This window comes from Trichoplax adhaerens, genomic scaffold (genome assembly GCF_000150275.1).
Source record: "Trichoplax adhaerens TRIADscaffold_2 genomic scaffold, whole genome shotgun sequence".
Classification (NCBI taxonomy): domain Eukaryota; kingdom Metazoa; phylum Placozoa; class Uniplacotomia; order Trichoplacea; family Trichoplacidae; genus Trichoplax; species Trichoplax adhaerens.
In genome coordinates this window covers 5,351,711-5,372,707 of record NW_002060944.1, presented here as the reverse complement: position 1 = coordinate 5,372,707, position 20,997 = coordinate 5,351,711, and the positions used below count along the sequence as shown (strand labels likewise).

The following is a 20,997-nucleotide window of genomic DNA, read 5'->3' as shown; positions in this document are numbered from 1 at the left end:
AATTAAAGACCAACTTGCTAGTTTATAGAGCTGGTTTTATTGAAAGAGAGTCAATAAAAAATGTTAAGAATCTTAAAATTATTTATGGAATAATGAAGTTGATTGTAACCAACATTATTATAAAAAAATTGTTTATATGAGTTTATCAATTTTATTCTGCAAAGGATCGACTAGGAAAAATCATTTTAAGTACATAAAATTTACCCAAAATAGAAGTATTAGGTTAATTAATCTGTCTTATAAGTCATTGATTCAATGATGGCCCAAAGTTTGATTTGTATCAAGAAGTGAAATATTAAAGTAATTATTGAACGACATGTCAATGAATTATGATGAAGTTTGACTGTACTCGTATTAGACTCAATGCACAGGATGTTTATATAATTTACGAAGAAAGGAATATTTAAATTTTCTTGATAGTAATTATTTAATATTTAGTCTTGATCGACCATGCTGCTGCAGTGTTAACTTGATCGATTTATTTAATTAATTGGATATGGTTTTTAATTCTAGATTAAAAGGAATATACTGTATGTGAAGAGCCTTTAATTATGATCAGTACGAATTATCATTTAAGATGAGCAGTCTGTCAATTTGTAAAGGCCTATTATAAATTGGTAGCACAATTAAACTATAGTACAGTCTCTTGATAGAATAATGATAGATAGATAATTATACTTTACTAAAGCAACAAAATAATATTTAGATAAACGTTAGAGATTAACTAACGCTGCAATAGCTGCAATTTTAGAGTAGAAAAATATGCAATGTCGTGACCAGAATTACTATTCACAAGGTGCCATGTACGGATGGGCATTAGGGGATTGATTTTGTACGATAATAGCTACAGTCTTAGAAAGAACAACAATCAATGTTGTTGCTAATTAAAATATTGACATACTATATTTACGAAAGTACAGTATCGTACACAAAAAATTTGGTTGAACGATTGAATAAAGAAATAGATGTAGACGTTACTGATCTTTAAGATGACTTTAATAGGACACATGATAAATATTATAAAATATCATGTTATTATAATGAGTATTCATTTGTATGAACTTACTATTGAGGTTGGCTATTTATGTAATGAAATGTATGCTTGTAGTGTCGCGTAAATTTTAAGATTCTTTCAGAATTAACCAAAAAAGGGATTATCTAATCATAAGTACTTGGTACTATAGAAAATATTAGTAATCTGCACGATAATTCTACAGTCCACGTATCAGGATAATTGTCTGGTTTATCTTAGCCGGGAGTCATTTCAACATTAAGAATAATTTATGACACAGATGCTAATGTTCCGTATACTTGTATATTAAGTAGACGGAGCCGAGATAGCTCACGAGGTACTCGCTCTACTGAATCATAAACAAACTTAGCAACCTCTGTTTTACTACTACTTTATTTCACTACTTACAGCACTGAACGGAATTAAATGCTAGGAGTAACGTAATACGCGTAGATCTAAAGTTCTTTAGCTGGTAATTTAGGACTTGTAATCTCCTGAGAGAAACTCGAATTTAACAATCGTGAACGCTCGGGTCCAAGTACTGAAAAAATAACCGAGTCCCGAGTACTCGAATACTGACTATTTAAATATTAGTACTCGCAATGATATGTGCGTATGTATACAAGACTTGATACGTCCTCTAAGTGTTATTTATCTTCTAAACCAGAATGCTATTACATTACTAAGATTACAAGTTACAGGTATACTAGCGGTCCCCATATATGATTATTTAATCATCTTAGATTATGATTACATTAATTACTATGAAATTATGACATGGTCTTATGGCAGTAAGATTGATTCACAGTAATTAAATTATCCACTGCAGTTTCCGGCGACTTACATGAACTGTACGTTGGCAGTTAAAATCTTATTGATAAATACGTGTGTTATATTAACTATTTTCTACGCGCACTAAATATAATTTTTAGTAGTTTTGCGCAATTATAAATATACAGTATAACTTACCTGCATGCTAAATGAAATGGTATATTTGCATTGCCATCTAAATCAATAGCGTTCGCTCCATTAGAGATTAAGATTTTTACGACCTTGGTCAGAAATGAATACGATTCCAATCATAAATACTAGACTATGCTAATAGAAGCTTCTAATATACATATAGAGGTTTAGAAGATTAAAACTTATTTGCTAGAAAATTCTGCTCTGCTAAATTTGTAGTAAAGTGCCGTAAATAGAATTTTACTACAGTGAAGAAAGGAAGGTTGACCGGTTATAACATGTTGCTAGTTGATTAGTCTAATCTCTGTAGTACTGCACTTCAGATTCTTATTGATATTAATTTCATGGCTACATAAATGGTAAATAAAATCGATATTTTTTATATTTGTAACAGTACGAAATCTTTAAAGAAATACTTTATCATTTCCATCTTTAGGTGCATAATGATTTGGTGTTGGCCAAATGTCGTTTCTATTAATACAAATTTTACCTCCATTCTATAATTAATATATCAACAGTTGATTTTATAGACCTTTTTGCATTTAATTTTAAAATCGGTGACATTCGGCATAAATTTATCGAAAGTAATTAAAATGTCTTCATTATCAAGAATTGCTGCCAAGTATAAGCAAGTCTTGAGCTGATTATTAACTATTTCGATGTTAATTTCTTTATCAAGCAAGAACTTAATTGCCTGTAACTGGCCTTTTCTCACAGCATACAAAAATGTAGGTTACATTCTATAATCAGTAACCTGTTAGTCTGCCCCCTAAAATCGTTTAGCTCAAATATTAGTACTGATTTGAAAATGGTTCATCCGTTTGACCGGCAAGAACATAGCCAATTTATCACTGATTAATTCTAACACTTGTTGGATAGATTTGCACATGATTACTAAGTGGCTTATTACACTGTTGTAGTATCACAAAAGTAAACAGAAATGGCAAAGTCTAATTTCCCAACTCAGATTCAACTATTAACTATGATATTTCTAACTCGACTGCTGTGAGTATAGTCCATTTGAGTAGCTAAGGATACAACGGAGTATTGCAAAGTTGTTAATAGCTAGATATTCGTAATATTTCAGAAAATTACGCTACTAAATTGAGCAAATTTTCAATACAAATGATTGAGTAGATCTGCTTAGACCATTTAGCAGCTAACTGGTGACTGCAAAATTTATAGACTGTAGTACAGCTTTGATCAGGACTTCCATGACGTTTTCATGTCCGAAAGAAGCAGCTATGTGTAGAGCTGTCCTTCCTTTTGCATCTTGATAATTGATGGGTGCCTAATTTGATAATAATATTCTGATAATTTCCATTTACTTGATGGCTGCAGCAAGGTGAAGTGGAGTCCTATCATCTGCCTATCCGTCGTATTAATTTATAAGAATAATATTATGAACTACCATACATGATATACAGTAATTTATCGTGATATGAGTAGATAAAATGCTATAGCACCTGCACTAAAACCTTAAACTTTACAAATATTCGCTAAATTATAACTAGTAATCTTGCATATTAGAAATTAATATCCTACAAATATAGGTATGATTAGAAAATTACTAAAGCATTTGCACTAAAACTTGAAACTTATATATATAGGTATCCACTAAATTAAAATTTGCAGTTTTGCATAATCGAAATTAATATCCTACGAAATATTGTTATGATTAGATAAATTACTATAGTATTTGGGCGAAAACTTTATTGATATCCGCTAAATTATAACTAGTAATCTTGCATATTAGAACTTAATAACCTACGGAATGTGTACCTTTTCAGCCGCAATATTGGCTCCATGATGAAGATAAGCCAAACCGCCTGAGTATAAATTAATGGGACAGAAATTGCAAATATCGGCCAGCTTATATTTTTATATAAACCGACACTAATTAAATAGATGCTAGATTCAAAAAACTGTGATACCGGCAATACTGTATAATAATTGTATCTCAAATTTAATCGAGAAGAGTTTGACAGAGCAAACTGAAATTACATCAATTTATGTCCGCCCTGCACAGCTCGATGGAGAACCGTTAAATTTTCATTATCTTCTTAATCTAAATGGACATCATAAGCCACTTCCTGCGAACTACCTGTATGCAGTAAACTTTGCATAATAGCTTGTCACAAATCCCGCTTGTGATTTGGTTATGTCAGGTAATGTTAGGTAATTGTGTAAGGCTTCCACTGACTTGCGAGTCTTCTACTAAGGGAAAACCAACTCTTTCCTCACAGTCACACAACTGCTCAGGTTTCTTTCAAACCACTAGTACTTTTCATTCGGCCATCCGATTTCTAGTCTCTACTAGCTTGTCCTAGCCCGTAGGGACTACTACTAGCGAATGGTAATTCGCTCGGTCTTTTATACCATCCCCACTCATTTGTGGGGCATACTAGTAAGTTGCTCCTTCTACAAATTGCATATGTTACTATAGGGAGTTACTCCCAGATAATTAACATAACTTAGTATGAGCTTGGGTAGTAAACAACACTAATGAAAAACAACCAATTATCGTGCCAATCAACGAGCCTGAGCTCAGCACCAATATGAGTAATTAATTGTTGGAGCAGTGCGCTCCCATAAGCTAATCCTATATTAAACAATATTATATCTAGCTAAATATAATTAAATTTTTGTTGATTGCTCCATTTATAATAATTGTAAACAACCAGCACTAATGCCCCATGGTTGTCTACCAAAATGGTAAACAACCGGGTTAATCAATTATTATTGCCTAATTTATAATTTACGGAGCTACTCTTCGTAATATAGCTACATTCCCTTGTTTAGCAGTATAATGAAGTAGTGAAAACCATCAATAGCTTTGCTTACAACACCTTCCGAGCTTGTGACCTGTTGGAATCAATCAATCGGTTGTTTTGAAATGCAAACCCTCATTTGGAAATTATTTCTTTCGATATATTTTGACTATAACACAATGTACGTAAGTAAATTATCTAGAATGATTAGAATATATTAGAAATAGGTATCTAAACAAATGATTAGCAATAACCAAATTGGCAAATTGAATTGAATAGAATTAACCTACAGCATAAGATCGATATCATTCCCCAAGATATATTAAAGCTAATTTAATATGAGAAACTGCAAGCTATGCATTTATACTTGTAGTTACTGTTTTAGAGATTTGTAACAGGCTAATTTTCAGTTTCTCCCGTAGACAAGCAAGATGAAGAGGTGATATTAAATCCTTATTTAGAGCTTTTGTTAAGGATGACATACGATTTAATAATTCCTATCAAAAGCAATAAAATATATATAACTGTTGGAATTATTATAAAGCTATTTAGGTATTGGATTAAATATTTTATTAAGGTCTAGATACCAATCGATGCAAGCAACTAGGCCGCATTTGTTGATATACTTTCAGTTCTTTCACAAATATTTGGGAAAATACTTATAAAGAAAGATTATAGGTCACCTAGCAAAGACTTACGTTGCCAATTTTTACGGCATCATGTAGTTGGGTAAAACTATCTGTATCTTTGGCATCTATGATGGCTCCATGATCAAGTAAGATCTGTGCTACTTCTAAGCTGTTGTATTTAGCAGCTATGTGAAGTGGCGTCTTTCCTTTACTGCTTTGAATATTGATATCTAACTGTCGTAAAACGACAACATTATAACTTATCAGAAAAATGTCTATCATTTAACTCTGAAAGGTATAGTAGATCAGTTCTCTGGCTTGTTTCTTTCTCTACACATCTAATAAACTAAACCACCTATAGATTAAAGCAGAAAAGAAATAGCTACGTTAGCTTTTAATATTTCATTTACTTGCAGTATCATTGATCATGAAGTTAACCATGTCGATTTCATTATACTGGGCTGCGTAATGTGACGGAGCGTATCCCTAATGATCAGTCCAGTTGTAATAATCTTTTTCATGATTAACCACTGCATTAAAGCGTTCCCTAAGCAATTCGATATCACTAGACCTAGCAGCCTGATGGAATTGAAATTAGTATATTAAAAAGTTAGGTTAAAATTGGTTTTTGTACGTACATTGCTATCTTTCATGCACAATTAGAATATCCTAGGAGGACTTAATAGGCCTGGCTTAATGTCTAGTCACAAAGTATGAAGATATTGTATTATTTTAATAGCAAATTCCGATCAAGCAGGTATATGCAGTTTATGTGGCTAATATTTGCTGGATATATCGTTAGGGTGTCATTAGAAAGATTTAGTCAACGTTGTTAAATGTCAAGTCACAAACTAAGGAGTGTACGCAAGCTAAAATATCGCCTCAGTTAGTGCAAACCATATTCATTAATTATAGCGCAGCTTTCTGGATTAAAAAATGATTGTAAGTTATTAAAATATAGTTGAGATTGAAGCAATATTACTTTTTCATTTTGAATCCATGCAAAAAGTTAGCTTACTGACTATGAGCAGTAAATGCTTATTAAAAAGTACATTGATGGTGTACCAGTTAGATTTAGAGGATGACTGAATGACTTGAATTTTATTGTAATGGTTCTTATAATTATAAATAATCAGTATACACATGCTGCCTATAATATTACTGTGAAAATTATGGTAACATAATTATTTACCATAGATAGAATGTTAGCTACATAAGGTAATTCCGATCTGATTTATCAGTCTAATTCTACTTCAGCGTTTGAATTGAGTCAATAAATTTTGGATTTAATACGTTATTATTCTTCATTTCTAACATTTAATTCGACTGAAATAGGAAGCCAAACTCTAATACATTCAAATTAAGTGACTTATTCTAAAAGACACGGAATAATGTGCATTGAAAGCGATAGGAAGTACTGTACCATTATATAACGATCATGATTGCATCTACACCATCTTTCTTAAAAAGCACAATTTTGGGCAGGAACAGGAAATCGAAAACCTAATCCGAACTAAGTTAACGTAAGCAAGGCTAGAAGATAGTAACTAGTTTCTAATGTAATTCAATGACAAAATCGTCTATCGAAGAGAACTTTTTCGCTAAATTTTAAATCGTTTCTCTTGCTTTATGACCTTGCTCGAAAAATATCATGAGAACTAAGCACTCTAGTTCCTCTCGTGATTTCATTTTGGCTTTTTTTACTTTCTAATTTCTGAGATCTATCAACGTATTCAAATTTCCGATTATTTGACAAGCATAATTATGTAATTGAAGGTTAAATGGAAAAAAATTGCAATCGGGCGATAAAATAATAAAATTATACCAGCAATCGCAACATCTCCGTTTTATTCCAGCTTTATTTACAATATTTTTTTAATATTATAAAGTTAAGCTGATTAACTATAAAATTTTTGCAATTAATGTACTTTTAATTTCATGGCAGCCAAGAAATGAACCGTCAGAACGTGTCAATATTCGAAATTCTCAGCTCAATAATTGAATCCAAATTTACGGAATGATGCACGAAGACAGTTTATATAGCCCTCTAAATTAATAGATAGCTAACTAATACACTGTAACAAGGCGGTAATTGATTTTAAATACTCTGCTAACTAATTACTAATAAATCTTTCATCCAAGAAGCTAGAGTCATATCACTTATGATAATTTAATCCAAATAGTACTTTATTGCAATTATTTTAGAGCTGAATGATTGGAAATGGTCATTAGTTTATCGATCCTGTCTCTTCGTCAACTTATTAATTTAGTACCGCAGTTCAGAAATAATCAAAAAGGCAGTAGAAATGCATAATTTATATTCGCATAGATTCGCCCATAGATAAGAACAAAAAATTGCAATAGCTGACAATGCTATTTGTTAATGATATTTCTTTTGTTTTCGATCAATGCATAAAATTAATTAATGATCTAATCATACTTTATACACTGACAAAGAACAAAAAACTAGATCTTGAACTAGAAATAACTGAAAAGCAGTTACAGTATGGTAGTCATATTTCGAGTAGTAAACTGTTGATATTATGAGCATCATAGGCCCATAACGAACTATACCTTGTTATAAGTTATGTTCTTGGCTTACTTTAAGGTATAAGTGGCAATTATAAAATTATAAGAACCAAAAATAACTGCAGGTTATCAAGGCACGTCACTCTTCATGTAGGCAGATTAATTAGAATTAGCTCGCAGTATAATGTACCATTTGATACAGAAATACCGCCTGTGGAAGGAAAGGATGAAATAGAATTCTTCTTATTCAATATCAATTTACACTAATTCATAGTGTCACTATACTACATTATTATTGCGGTGCTGAATAATAATATTCTTAATCTCTAGCTGTCCTTTATTTTTCAACCTACACTGCAACTGTTTAATTTATCCAGCTTAAAATTCCAATCTTTGCCGTTTTCATATTACACAACTTATTGCATCCCATACTTCAATTGTTATCCATCATGAGTGATACCACAGCAATGATTGTACCCAACTCTACCATTACATATATTAAATTATCTAGCATAAATCACCTAGCGTAAATAATATGCTTCTAAATTCTCTATTAGCAGCTATTGGTCAAGGATATTTGCTTGTGTATTGCGGTTGACTACATTTTATTCTGTATAAGTTTACTAGGCCATAATAAAGTTAGGCCTACGAACTGAAGATAAAATCTGCTTTTATTACAATATTTTAAAAGGTCCGTGTAAGCTAGTCTATAGTAGTAGAGCAGTAAAACCCGCGATACTATCTCTAAACTTCTACAATTCTATCACAAAATTATCAAAAAAATTCCTCCCTAATCTGACACACCCTTCCCTTTCCACTAACTACGGTTCCCTACAGCTTGTATTAGCGGAAATGGTAAAATCTCTCTTGTAATGCTGTAATCTATTTCAACAGCTAGAGCATATAAATGGAGACTACAAAAATAAATGACTGAAGGAATAGTACGTACTGTAACTTGCACTGGCTTAATTCGACATTGATCTAACTTATATTTGTAAGCCTAGGTTATATTTGCTAGGCGTAGATGATGATAAAAGCGAATAATTGCTATTTCTTTAAGATTTATCTTAGATAATTCGTCATATTGAGATCGTTGCATTTAAATGACGATGAAATTAATAACAGATGCGTATACCTGTTCTAGGAGCCTTATTATTTGTTTAAATCAGTACGTAGAGATTTATGTTAGTGATTTTAAGAAGGTAACGAGGAAAATACAGAATCAAAGACGTACAATAGCCAGACTGCACATTCTACAGCCATCTATGTTAATAGCTATATAGAAAACCGATTCTGAAAGCAAACGATCGAAGGGATGTTATATCTAGCCTATCGCTGCTAGTCTACTCTATTGCTATTTGAAAGAACATCTTTTGCATACATATTATATTCAACATAAATAATCAAAGGGACTACGAGATCGGGCATATAGCTCGTTCAGTGTCCGCGCCTATTTATCATTTTGCCAATAACAGATATTATTCCCTTTTGAGCGAATCTTTTGATATTTCTTTCCTTAGATTCGAGTACTAATAACAGTCCTTTTCTACGTTACTTTCATAACGAGCTGCAGTATATTTATGCATGTTATATAGCTTTAGGTAATTGTAATAAGAATAATGTAATACCATAGCAAATATGTATCCATTTAAAGATTAAATTAAGATTGAAAGCTATTAGATTGCCCTCATTTTCTCAACACTCCATTATTATTAAGTCAGAGTATGCTACTAAATCCATGAACACGCGTATATCTATTTATGGTAGTAAAGATGAAAAATGATTGAAGAATTGCAAAGTTGCTGAAGTAAATTTCATATTGGCTAAAATATAGATCGATTTAGTATAAAACGTATAGACAACCTTTCTAATTATACGTACGCTTAATTTCTTATAGCAAAAATTATAAATCACAACACGAAACGAGATTTCTAAAATATCGGAGGTGCAGATATTTTAATCTATCATTCAGTAAAGCTCCGCCTAAGACAAATAAATGTCGTTGTAATAGACCAAGTAAAATATTTATCTGTTTCAAATAATAATTACACATAATACAAGTGATGTTTATAAGTCCAATTGCTAGAATTTAACATTACGTTTATGGAAGCCAAATATAAATTAAAGATCTTGTGATTGGTACTGTAATTGTAATGAAAGTATAAGCTAGATACTTGGTGCATCACATATATAGGGTATTGGAAAATTGAATTTCTACAAGTAGGTCTTCTCATCCGAAGTATCTGATGCTTCAGGACTTAGTAACGCCTTAGGGCCTTCTGATTTTTTAGAGTCTTCAGACTGCATTGATCCTCCCTTTGGTGCATGATGTGAGAATTCTTGAAAGCTTTGAATTTCGAGTATAGTCTCCATCATTTTATCCATTTCTGTAAATATTCCTCTTATTCTATATCAAGAAAATAGTCAAATAGGTCATGGATGATAATAATATTATAGTAATCCTAGTACTTATTTTATAATCTATTCTTATGTTGAATTTACTGCTTCTTTTGCCAATCCAACTCTGTTAAAACTCGATCAATTTGCTCAATATAAAATTCCTCTACATCCTCCTCATTTTTAGAAGTAACTTCACCATAAACGTAAGCGTAGAACTAAAATGATAAAAAGATTTCATTCCAATTTAAAATTAGTCAAGATACTAACTGCTATAGTAGAATCAATTAATAATTATAAAAGCTGCAATTACTAGCAAGGTTTCCGTTCCTTTAATATCAAATTACTATTATACTTTACAACAATTTATTATTTCTATCTATTGATATCATAACCATCGTTTCGATCATGTTTGCACCTAATATCATGTAATACTTATAGTTTGCTAAATATTTCATATATGTATCTGTTAATTATTAACAAATGGGTACATTATCGTAAACCGTCAGCAAAGCGACGTGAGTTTGTACTAGTATCTCTTATCTATCAACAATGCTTACATACATTTCCCTCGCTATGTTAAGATTGAATTGCAACTGATATCCCACACTGGCTGCTTATAACTGCCCATAAGCATTACTTAATATTCTTTCCATTAATTTTACAAGTATTTTACATTAAGTAGCTCCTTTTTCCATCAAGTTACTCTACAAGTATTCTCCTAGCTAGTTTTACATTAGACCAATACCTTATATAAATATTTTTGGGTATTCCGTATATCTTTGACGCAGTGAAATTTTTTCCGTAACCATCTTGGTAATGATCGCTCTAAATCGTCTAAAAAATCAATCTGAATGCCTAAGCGCCTTATATTTGCATTTCTTTGAATTTTGTCGATATCTCCAATTGCTAAACCAATCTACATTTTCCATAAACAAATAGTTATAACCATTAAGAAAGTGTCAGTTTTCATTTTATAACTTTTTTGCATAATCTCATATATAGCAAATTACTTTTATATATATATATCTATAATATTTAAGCTTTTACCATTAAATTCATCAGTAAGATTGGCATGAGGAAGATAAAGATGACGAGAAAAGCAACGAGAACATAATTATCCGGATATTTAATAGTTCTACCACTAATAGCAGTCACAAAGACATCTTTGTAATCAATTTCTCCCACCATCATGTCCAAAACCTTAATCATAGCTAATGAAATAGTGCTAAAAACATCCTAGAATTATATAAAAGACTTTATACCTTAGTAATATTATCAATATAACGTAAGAGTATTATAAATAATATTGATGTGATGCTTACGGGATATAGATCATATTGTATGTAATATTATTCAATTTATTTTAAAATGTTTCTGCTTACTTCTGATCCTGCTAAGATTGTAAATGCAAATGCAAAGGCCACCATAAAAATGGTAAGAACAACGAGGATCTATGTTACCCAAAGAGTTTAATGATCCAATTGGATAGTTAATTATAATTTCAAATGAATAGTTGCAGGTTTGAAGCAGTCATTGTAGGTGTTAGCTTAATTCTAATATTGATTCAATTACCCGCAGAAAGGTCAACAGTACGGACTTTAACATGATAACATAGATACCTAAAGCAGATATCCTAAACGAAATTCAATCTCATTATGATTATAAAAGCAAATCTTAAAAATTTACTTCAATAGTTATGTTATTTATCAATTGCGGCAAAGTTTTTAGCTGATTAAGTAATTCTTATAGGCGTAGATAATATTTGGTAAAAATAATTCTAAAGGATACCTTTCCATGAAAAGCAAAAGGTTAATCCATGATAGAAAGAGTGCAAATGATCCAAATAGCCATTGCCAATCATTTGGAACTCTTCCAGGTGGAGTAATCAATATCAACGTTGAAATATACATAAATATTTCCATGTAGTTACCAATATTCTTAAAATAGGCAAAACCCTGTATTCCAAAGATCAGAAATATCAAACACTTTTCAATGCAGTCTAAACTATATCTTTGGCCCATTTATACCTATTCTTGTGCAAATTATAGCACATGAAAGTTCTATTTTTATAAAACTCTAATCGTTTAGATGCTACTTTTCAAATCAAATAATCGAAATAGATCAAAACAGATAAAGCTAATTTCTTTATTTTATAGATATTTCTGTTAATCTACTAAACGATAAGCAATTGCATACAAAGTTGACTTTCTTAGCAAAGCTTTAATTTATAGTAAAAGCATTTGATCATATCTGATTTAATTTTAATATGTCTTTTAAACCCTCATGACATTTACAGCGTGGGTAATGCTTCGATTCAACTTACTATCGACTATAACGTTGCAAATGAATTATAGAACATATACCCGTAAGGCAAATTCAAGTCCTGAAAACATACCAGTGTCAAGTACATGAATTAGTGCCTACTCGATTCTCTTCAAATTCATTGGTACTGTATAAGAAATAGTTATATTTACGACTGTTACTACATATATATCCATTTCAGATTCTATTTATTATTACTTCAGTTATAGTAATAGTAGTGAATGGGTTCTGTGCCCCCTTATAACCCTAAGGATGGTAGTTTGACCTGTTATCGTGCATAACGATAGGAACTTTAGCATTTCTTAAATTTTTGAACTTAAGTCTGCTTTAATGCAAAACTCATATGTCAAATTAGCGTCCCAATAATATACTTGAAAAAGTAAATTAAAAAATGAATAATCATCGTCTGACGGTTACTTGCAGGGGAGAAATAAAATTGAATGAAATTCAAAAATATTTAAATATATACTAGTTGTTTAACTTACCAAATGTAATAGTTGATAGCATTCCTTTAGTAAGTTGATAATAGAAAAAACGAGGACAGATACTTGAATAACTATATTGAACGGCCTTGGAACCTAATTGATCAATGTTTGCACATGAGTTACACTAAGATATCATAGTTTATAATTTACACCATTTTTGAAAATGATTTAAATTAAAGGCAATAATTATCAAAGAAGGTAAAAAATGTAACTTAATGAATTATTTTAGGTTTTAAGATGTCCTTATCATCCCCCAAAAATCGAATATGTATCATTAAAGCCAATAATGTAAGTTAAATTATAATCGTAGAAAAGATTCTAAAGATTATTTTACGGCGATTTTAAGATCTGCATTAGATAATATGGAATGCCACATTTATACTGCAAATATTGTTGGTGGCTCAAATTCTAAAAGTTCAAATGAAGTTAAATAAACAAATTGGCTATAGATTTGATCTGAATATAAGATAGAACAGGACATTATTGGAAATAATTACAGAAAATATCTGTGGCATAAGGCTCAAATAGTGCACATGATACGTTAATTGTTTATCATAGGTCATTATAGCTTATTTTCAAAGAGTTAAACGATAACTGCTGAAGTAAATGCTAGTACAGTAAATGGACTGTTTAGTTTCAGTTTGTGCCAAATTGAAATAAGATATCATAGTGAATCACTGTAGCAGATCCTGAAGGTAGTTTTCAATTTAAAGTATTTTAAGAGTGGCTAGAAATGAACTATTACAGATTCAAGTTTGGTGAAAGGAAGATTGAGATATCTTTGCAGTTCATTATAGTAGGATTTCAAGGGTATCCTCAAATTATAATCCGTAAGAGTGTTTTAGAAAAACAATAATTAGTTATACTGTTCCAAGTTCAACTTATGCGTGCGATGCTCTCAAATACTATCACAGATCATCTTAAGTGTTGATAAGTGGGGCTAAGATTATGAGTGCGAAAGGTAATTAGAAAATCGGTTACTGGCTATATGAATTGTGTACATACAATACTAAAATAAAGATTTATGCGGAACTATAGCAATTAAGCAAGTAGTTAAGGATATAATTCAATCAGCTATTGCAAAAGGTGTCAAGTAACTTTAGAAATCTTTGTGATGAGAGTACAAACCCGATCGGTAGTAATAGTGGAAAAAATGCTACTGTTGTCTGGCAATGTTATCGAAGATGTCGTTGGAGCGACTGTTACTGGAGCTGGATTAAAAGCCGAGCTAAAAGAATTATTCTTTGGACTAGCTTTCAGGCTGACGGTGAAATGAGTTAATAAACTCAAGTAGATAACATAGATGGATAGATTGGCGTAGAATACGTAAGCACCAAACTTTCTCCTATGAAATGGGTATACCGGAATTATATTTAGCAATAAGCGGAATGATAAGCTGATTTAAAGCTAAAACCGATTAAGGAGGAGATATTATTTATCCTCTTACCATTTGTAGTCTAGTAAGGCTTTTGATAGTTCATGATTCACTAAATTGCCTCTTTTCAATTTTCTCATAGTCTAAAATTGGGAAGAAATTATTATTCTGCTTGTTTAGTATGATAAATCATTAATTGATGGCATTCGAAACTACTGTGTTATCGAGATGTTAGAGTTGAGGAAAAAATTCATTCGTAAGCAATTATATGATTATGAGACGGTAGAATTGAAAATAATTATAAAAACAACCTTGCTAAGACTAATAGAACGATCTCCATATTTAAGCAGCTGCCTTAAAGCTGTAATTATAATTATCTGCAATTACCTGTACAGCATTGCAATTAATTGATGTCTTTTTGTCATCTTGATTTACTAAAAAATTTTCTTCTTCAAATGTTGGCCCGGGATCAATGAAAGAGAAATCGTATGTAACCTAGTAAGAGATATTTGCATACCGTAGCTTTCAGTGGCTAAATCAGAACTGCACACATGTATGGCGTAAAATTTTGTGAACAAGATCTTAACCAACTCTTTATAATTAGTTTATTTGACTTACTTCGCGACTTTGGCGCCCTTTAAAATGTTTGGATCGAGTAATGCAGCGATCCATGACCATCTAATGCACCATAATTAATAGGATTAGAATAGTAGAAATGATCATCATTGGTAATAGAATATTTATAAATAACTGTAAAAGTCTCTTATGTTGAAAAATCGTAACTATTGGATTATAATTAGAAATGCTGCATGGAGTTGAAAAATATTGGCTAATTTCGTAAGCATACCTGAGCTGCATCGGGAAGCTGTTCAACTAATCGTTGCATTACTGTTCTACCTTCTTCATCTACTTTCATAAATAGATCTTTAATTCTTTTTAGCATGGTAGTAAACAAATACTTTTGATTAATAGGGCAGCTTATAATATACCGTGTAAATTCCGGGGTAAGGATTGAAAATTTTAGGCTTTAATTCTTGTAAAGTTATATATCATTGGATATTGTAGCTCAAATTACTATTTTAATATTGAGTAAACAGATTGCATTTACTTTTTTTGCTTCACGATAGCCATAGCAACATTCTTGCTTTGATTTTCAATTGCAATATCAAGACAAGTTCTATTGTCATTATCATTAAGAATTTCAGCTCCATTAGCGAGTAGAAACTCAGTAATTTCAATGTTATCTGAAGTCGCAGCAGCATGTAGAGCGGTTTTCTATAGGGATATTTTAAATGTAACATTATTATATCAGATTTATAAAAAAATTATTATGAAAAATAGATTTAGCTATCTTCGAATATGTCAGCTTGAGAGTAGGAATTAAAGTATTTTACTTACACCATCCGATGCTCGATCATTAATAGCAGCATTATTTTCCAGAAGTATTTTGGTGATATCAAAATAACCCCTTTCAGCAGCTAATAATAGTGGCGTTCGATAGCTGCCATCTCTGGTAGAAATAAAGAGATTCAATAAATATACTAAGAAATTGATAGACGCGAGTCATCTAATACTAAGCTTAATTAAATATCTTGATTTTTATAATTGATTAGTACTGCTTAGAACATCTATTTTACGTACAATATTCAATCGTGGCTCAAGCAAATAACTAGTGGTAATTTTAATTCTATATAGTAACGCTGGCAAACGAGATTATAACTTCATAAAATTACCTTTTATTAACGTTTGCTCCATATTTGATCAAAAAATCAACAATAGGAATAAGATTATTGACGATGGCATGGTGAAGAGGTGTGCGTGAGCGCTCTCCAGGACTGTTTAAATGTGTTAAGCTTTTATCGCATAAAACTTTAACACTTGCGATATTAGCAGACCTATATGGCCATAACAGATAGATTGAGATACTGAATTAGAATTATGCGCAATTGAGGTAAATACAAATATTGAACTGATTTACAGCTGAAATCTACATAGACTGCATCTGCATAATTAAAAGGAAGCCATTTTCTCATATAATTTGGCAGAAACATCTTCAATTGTATTCTAATGACATTATTAGGCTACATCTTTCTTTTCTACCTTTAGATTCAGGTAGCATTAAAGTCAAGGCAAAATGCAGTCTATTTCATTTGGCTAATGATCATTTCAGGAACTTACTTGCATGCTAAATGGATTGGTAAGTTATCGTCTGCATCAGAAAATTCTAATCCAGCATCATTGGCTAGCAATAGTTCAATGATCTATCGAGAGAGGATTTAAAAACAAGAAACATTTAAATTAAAAGTTTTAACGTATTACCAGAAAAGGACGTGAGAGCAGGAAAAAATTTCATGTGCAAATATGATATTTAATTATCTTACTCTATGATGGCCAGCTTCAGCTGCATAATGGATTGGAGTTCTGTCTAAGCTATCTAAAATATCGACATAGCCTTGTCCACCATGCTATAAATATTGATAGAAATCAACACAAACTATGAGCTAATTCTGTAAATGCGACGATAAAGATTCTTAGTTCTAATAGAACCCATTCATAGCAACTTTAAAAGTGGATATCATCGTTCCATCACCTTAAAAATAGCAATTAGAGCTTCTAGATGACCTGCTCGACTAGCTAGATGTAAACAGTTTCTATTTTGATCGTCTACCACTGAAACATCTGCACCTTGATAAATTAGTTCATTAATGGATGATAAATTTCCATTTTCTGTGGCAACCATGAGCGGAGTTTGAAATTTATCATCGACAATGTTGATTTCAGCTCCCTAAAAATAAGAAGAATTAAGTTTGATTTAGTCAACATGATTGCTTATCCGAATCAGATATGATTTCTTATGAGTGCAGTAAAGTCTGGTTTGATGCGAGAATGACAATCTCAGTAATTTTTTTCTTGTATTTATGATATTGTGGTTTAAAAAGCAGATTTAGTTTGGTGAAAACTTTTTAAAAAGATTGGAATTAAACATACAGGAATGAAAATTTGCATTAAGAATTTTACTTCATCTCTTTCGATGAAAAAATGCTGCACAATTTAGACTGTAACTTGCTAATATTTAACTGAAAAGCGTGCTTAAGCCAATGCCATCTCTATCATTTCTGATGAAAGATATTTGTGAAAGATTGCATGCATCTCAAGGTTTTAATCTATCATCCCTTCGCAATCGCTTATTTTTATGATTATTGTGATGATGAAACGCTGAAGTAATCTAAGTCCGTCTAATACTGTAATATCTTTAAACTACGAACCTAACGTAGTAGCAACGAGGCTACTATACTTATTTCTTGAATATTTTCATGCAAATATGTAAATAGAAGCTTATATTGAAACAGCAGCATGATAATCTTCATTAGTCTACATAAACTACCTGATTTAATAAAATTTTGATTACAGAAGTATGACCAAACGAAGATGCTAAATGAATTGGAGTTCGGCCTATGACACACTTGGCATTGATTTGTGCTCCATCTTTTAGCAGAATTCTAGTTAGGGTTGGTGATCCAATACTGGCTGCTACGTGTAAAGGTGTAAGCCCATCATTCTGCAATTAATTTTACAAAAAGAATTTAGACTGAATAGCGGTTGTGGTAAAATTGTCTGTATCTTAGACTCAAGATCTTCAAAATAACTTTTATTACCATAGTAGCCATGATATCAGATCCACTATGCAGACATGTAATTGCTGCCTAAGGGAAAAATAGTAGTCAAGTTAGCAACATTGTCAGCAGATATTTACTGCTATTGAGCTAAGGAAAATTTCAATTTAGATCTATATGGCATTTTAAGTTTAACTATGTACCGCAATAAGTAAGTTGGTCAATCATTATAGTAGTAGAAATTCATAATGATGTTTCCTTACTTTTACATGTCCACCTTGAACAGCCCTATGTAGAGCAGTTTTCCCCTCATTATCCTGCATAGCTAAATGGTTGGTTTTAGGCTCGCTACGAGAAGCAGCAATGTCCAGCAATAGTTCGATAATTTCGCAACTGCCTTTAGATGCTGCAAAGTGAATAGGTAAACTACCATCCACCGATTTGAGCATAGCATTAGCAGCATTACCAATCTATTTCAGTATCATCGATTTTAAATATACAAATGCCTATTTAATATTATCAAGCAAGTTTATGTTTGCTTTATTGGAATATTTTTCAACATTATCTGTTATTAAAAATTACCAATAGTTGACAGACTAAGAGTCTATTCCTCCTGCATGCTATATGTAACGGGGTTACTTTATCCTTGTTGACTTTGTTGATCAGCGATGGATTATGTTCAATCAAGATCTGATAAAAAATGGGATATATCAAGCGACAAATGTATATCATTGAGATGATATCAGCAATATTGTTATTAGACTACTCTAGGTAAGCTGTCTATGATTTGAAGCAAAACTATACCTACTGTATAGTTATCATTTTTCGAATTTGTTTCTTTACTAACCTTACAAACGTTAGGATAGCCTAACTTGGCAGCGACATGCAATGGAGTATCACCATCATCATCTCCAATATCAGATTTTGCTTGTAAAGATAATAGTGTCTTTGCTGCTTCACTATGGTTATGCCTGGCAGCCACGTGAAGAGGAGCAATTTCATCGATACCTCTGACATCAACATCTACCCACAATAAAGATCAATGAATATTGCTTGCTCTTATAGTTACATTCTGCAACTATTCTAATCAGACTTCATCCAATATCAAAATTATAAATTACTAATAGTTAGCTATGTTTAGGAAATGGTTGTTATATGATATGAAATGAAGTCGATTTCATAAAGTAGTGGCTGAATACTCAAATCATGACTAGTAATTGATCGATTTGGAAATGAGGAGTGGATGTGGAATGAACTGTAGATAGATAAAAATATTTCACGGTTGCTCGATCGATCTGAAAATACTGCTGAGGAATTATTAGGCTATAAAGTTGTTACAGAGTAATTTTTGCATAGTTATCGTAGTATAATTTCCATAAGATAACTTTACATGTCTTAATACATAACTGCATAGTTATATAATATTACCTATAAATTGATAATTAAGCAATTAATATTTAAGTGGATTTACTATAAATTGAGTGATTTTTTCAATAAAGTTTGGTATTAGTTTTGTCCAAACAGAGACTGCTAATTACGGTTCTTCCTGACGACATGAGGTCGTCCGTATCTAGCTAGCGTTATACTGAAGTAGATATCAGGCAGGATAAATTTGACAGTGGGCTTGCAGATTTAGTTTTCTGTGATAGTTCTAATTTTTGTCGTTATGAGTTTAGATTTGCGACAAACATGAAGACCGTTTATCTGGCAGTTCGTGGATATTTCAACCATGATTGATTATATATTATTGATCAATTTGAAAATGAAAAATTGATGTGAAACGAGTAAGTAATTTTTACTTCACGGTTGCTCAGTCAAATGCGAGAATATTACTAGGAAAATTGTTAGACTATAAATGGAAGACCGTTTCATTTGGCAGCTGTAGAGCAGTTAATCTACAATCCAGCACAAATTTAAATAATTTCTATTGATTTATAATTAATAGGGTTAGTTATTCAGAGTATGAAAAGTAATAAGGGATGGATTAAAGCTATGGAATTACTAAATCTATAGTGGCATATTCGCTTGAAATAATGAAGGTTTAATTCTAAGCAATGGTGAGATTGAATTTTTGACATTAAGAAGATCAAAAAGTATAATGATATTAGTGATTCCATCATTAAATTGAAAATCTTCTATGCACCGAAGGCAAATTTAACAAGATTTATTAGGAACATTGTTTCAAACTGTCTGAATATCAAAGATTGTTCGCTATTATGGTAGTAGAAAGTGAGAATTCTTCTTATAGGAGGCCGAATTTTCGATAGTATCTTCAGTTAGTGATAATAAATGTATGGGATAAAACGTTTGCCAATCACTTCAATTAAAGAAAGATATTATGGCCAGAATTATGGCCCTATCTTCATATCCATAGAGTGAATCAATAATTTAGAATGAAATCATTTTGATATATATTTCTACCGAGGCTGAGTGTGCTAAAACTTAAATTCATGAGTTCTTGATAAATGAAGATGAAAAATACTTTCTTGTCCTGCTAAAATAACGATTTAGCTTACCAGCACCACAGGTAACTAAGCGAGTAATGGCATTGATTTGATTAAATTTAGCGGCATAATGCAAGGGCGTTAAACCATGTTCATCTCGTTTTTCACACATCCGATTGAAATCTTCTTTATCGGGGAGAATGTCATCTAAGATATCAATCGTCCCGTTTTTCGCGACCTAAAGTAAAATTTAAATTAGTTAAACCTATCAAGTTTAAAATTATAATTGATTGATCCAATGTAAAAAAACATATTGAGTCTATGATTTAAGGCAATAAGTTAAAAGGGAAATGAGAAATTATTTCTTCTAGTCTATCCTTTTGCTATTTCTACGACCTTCTGGCCATAACTGATGTTTGTACTGCTCGAAGCAGTTTAACATTAAATTTTCTT

At 31.5% G+C, this 20,997-nt stretch overlaps 1 protein-coding gene across 1 annotated transcript; it reads right to left on the bottom strand.

The window, feature by feature from the left end:
* Positions 1 to 10,118: 10,118 nt before the first annotated feature.
* On the bottom strand, positions 10,119 to 12,226 carry TRIADDRAFT_53526 (uncharacterized protein; the record flags this gene model as incomplete). The annotated part of the gene is made up of 7 exons (XM_002109428.1): positions 10,119 to 10,311; positions 10,407 to 10,519; positions 11,050 to 11,220; positions 11,352 to 11,540; positions 11,687 to 11,755; positions 11,877 to 11,937; positions 12,093 to 12,226. The coding sequence occupies 7 exons, from the start codon at positions 12,224 to 12,226 to the stop codon at positions 10,119 to 10,121; spliced, it is 930 nt and encodes a 309-aa protein (XP_002109464.1).
* Between the last annotated feature and the right edge of the window lie 8,771 nt (positions 12,227 to 20,997).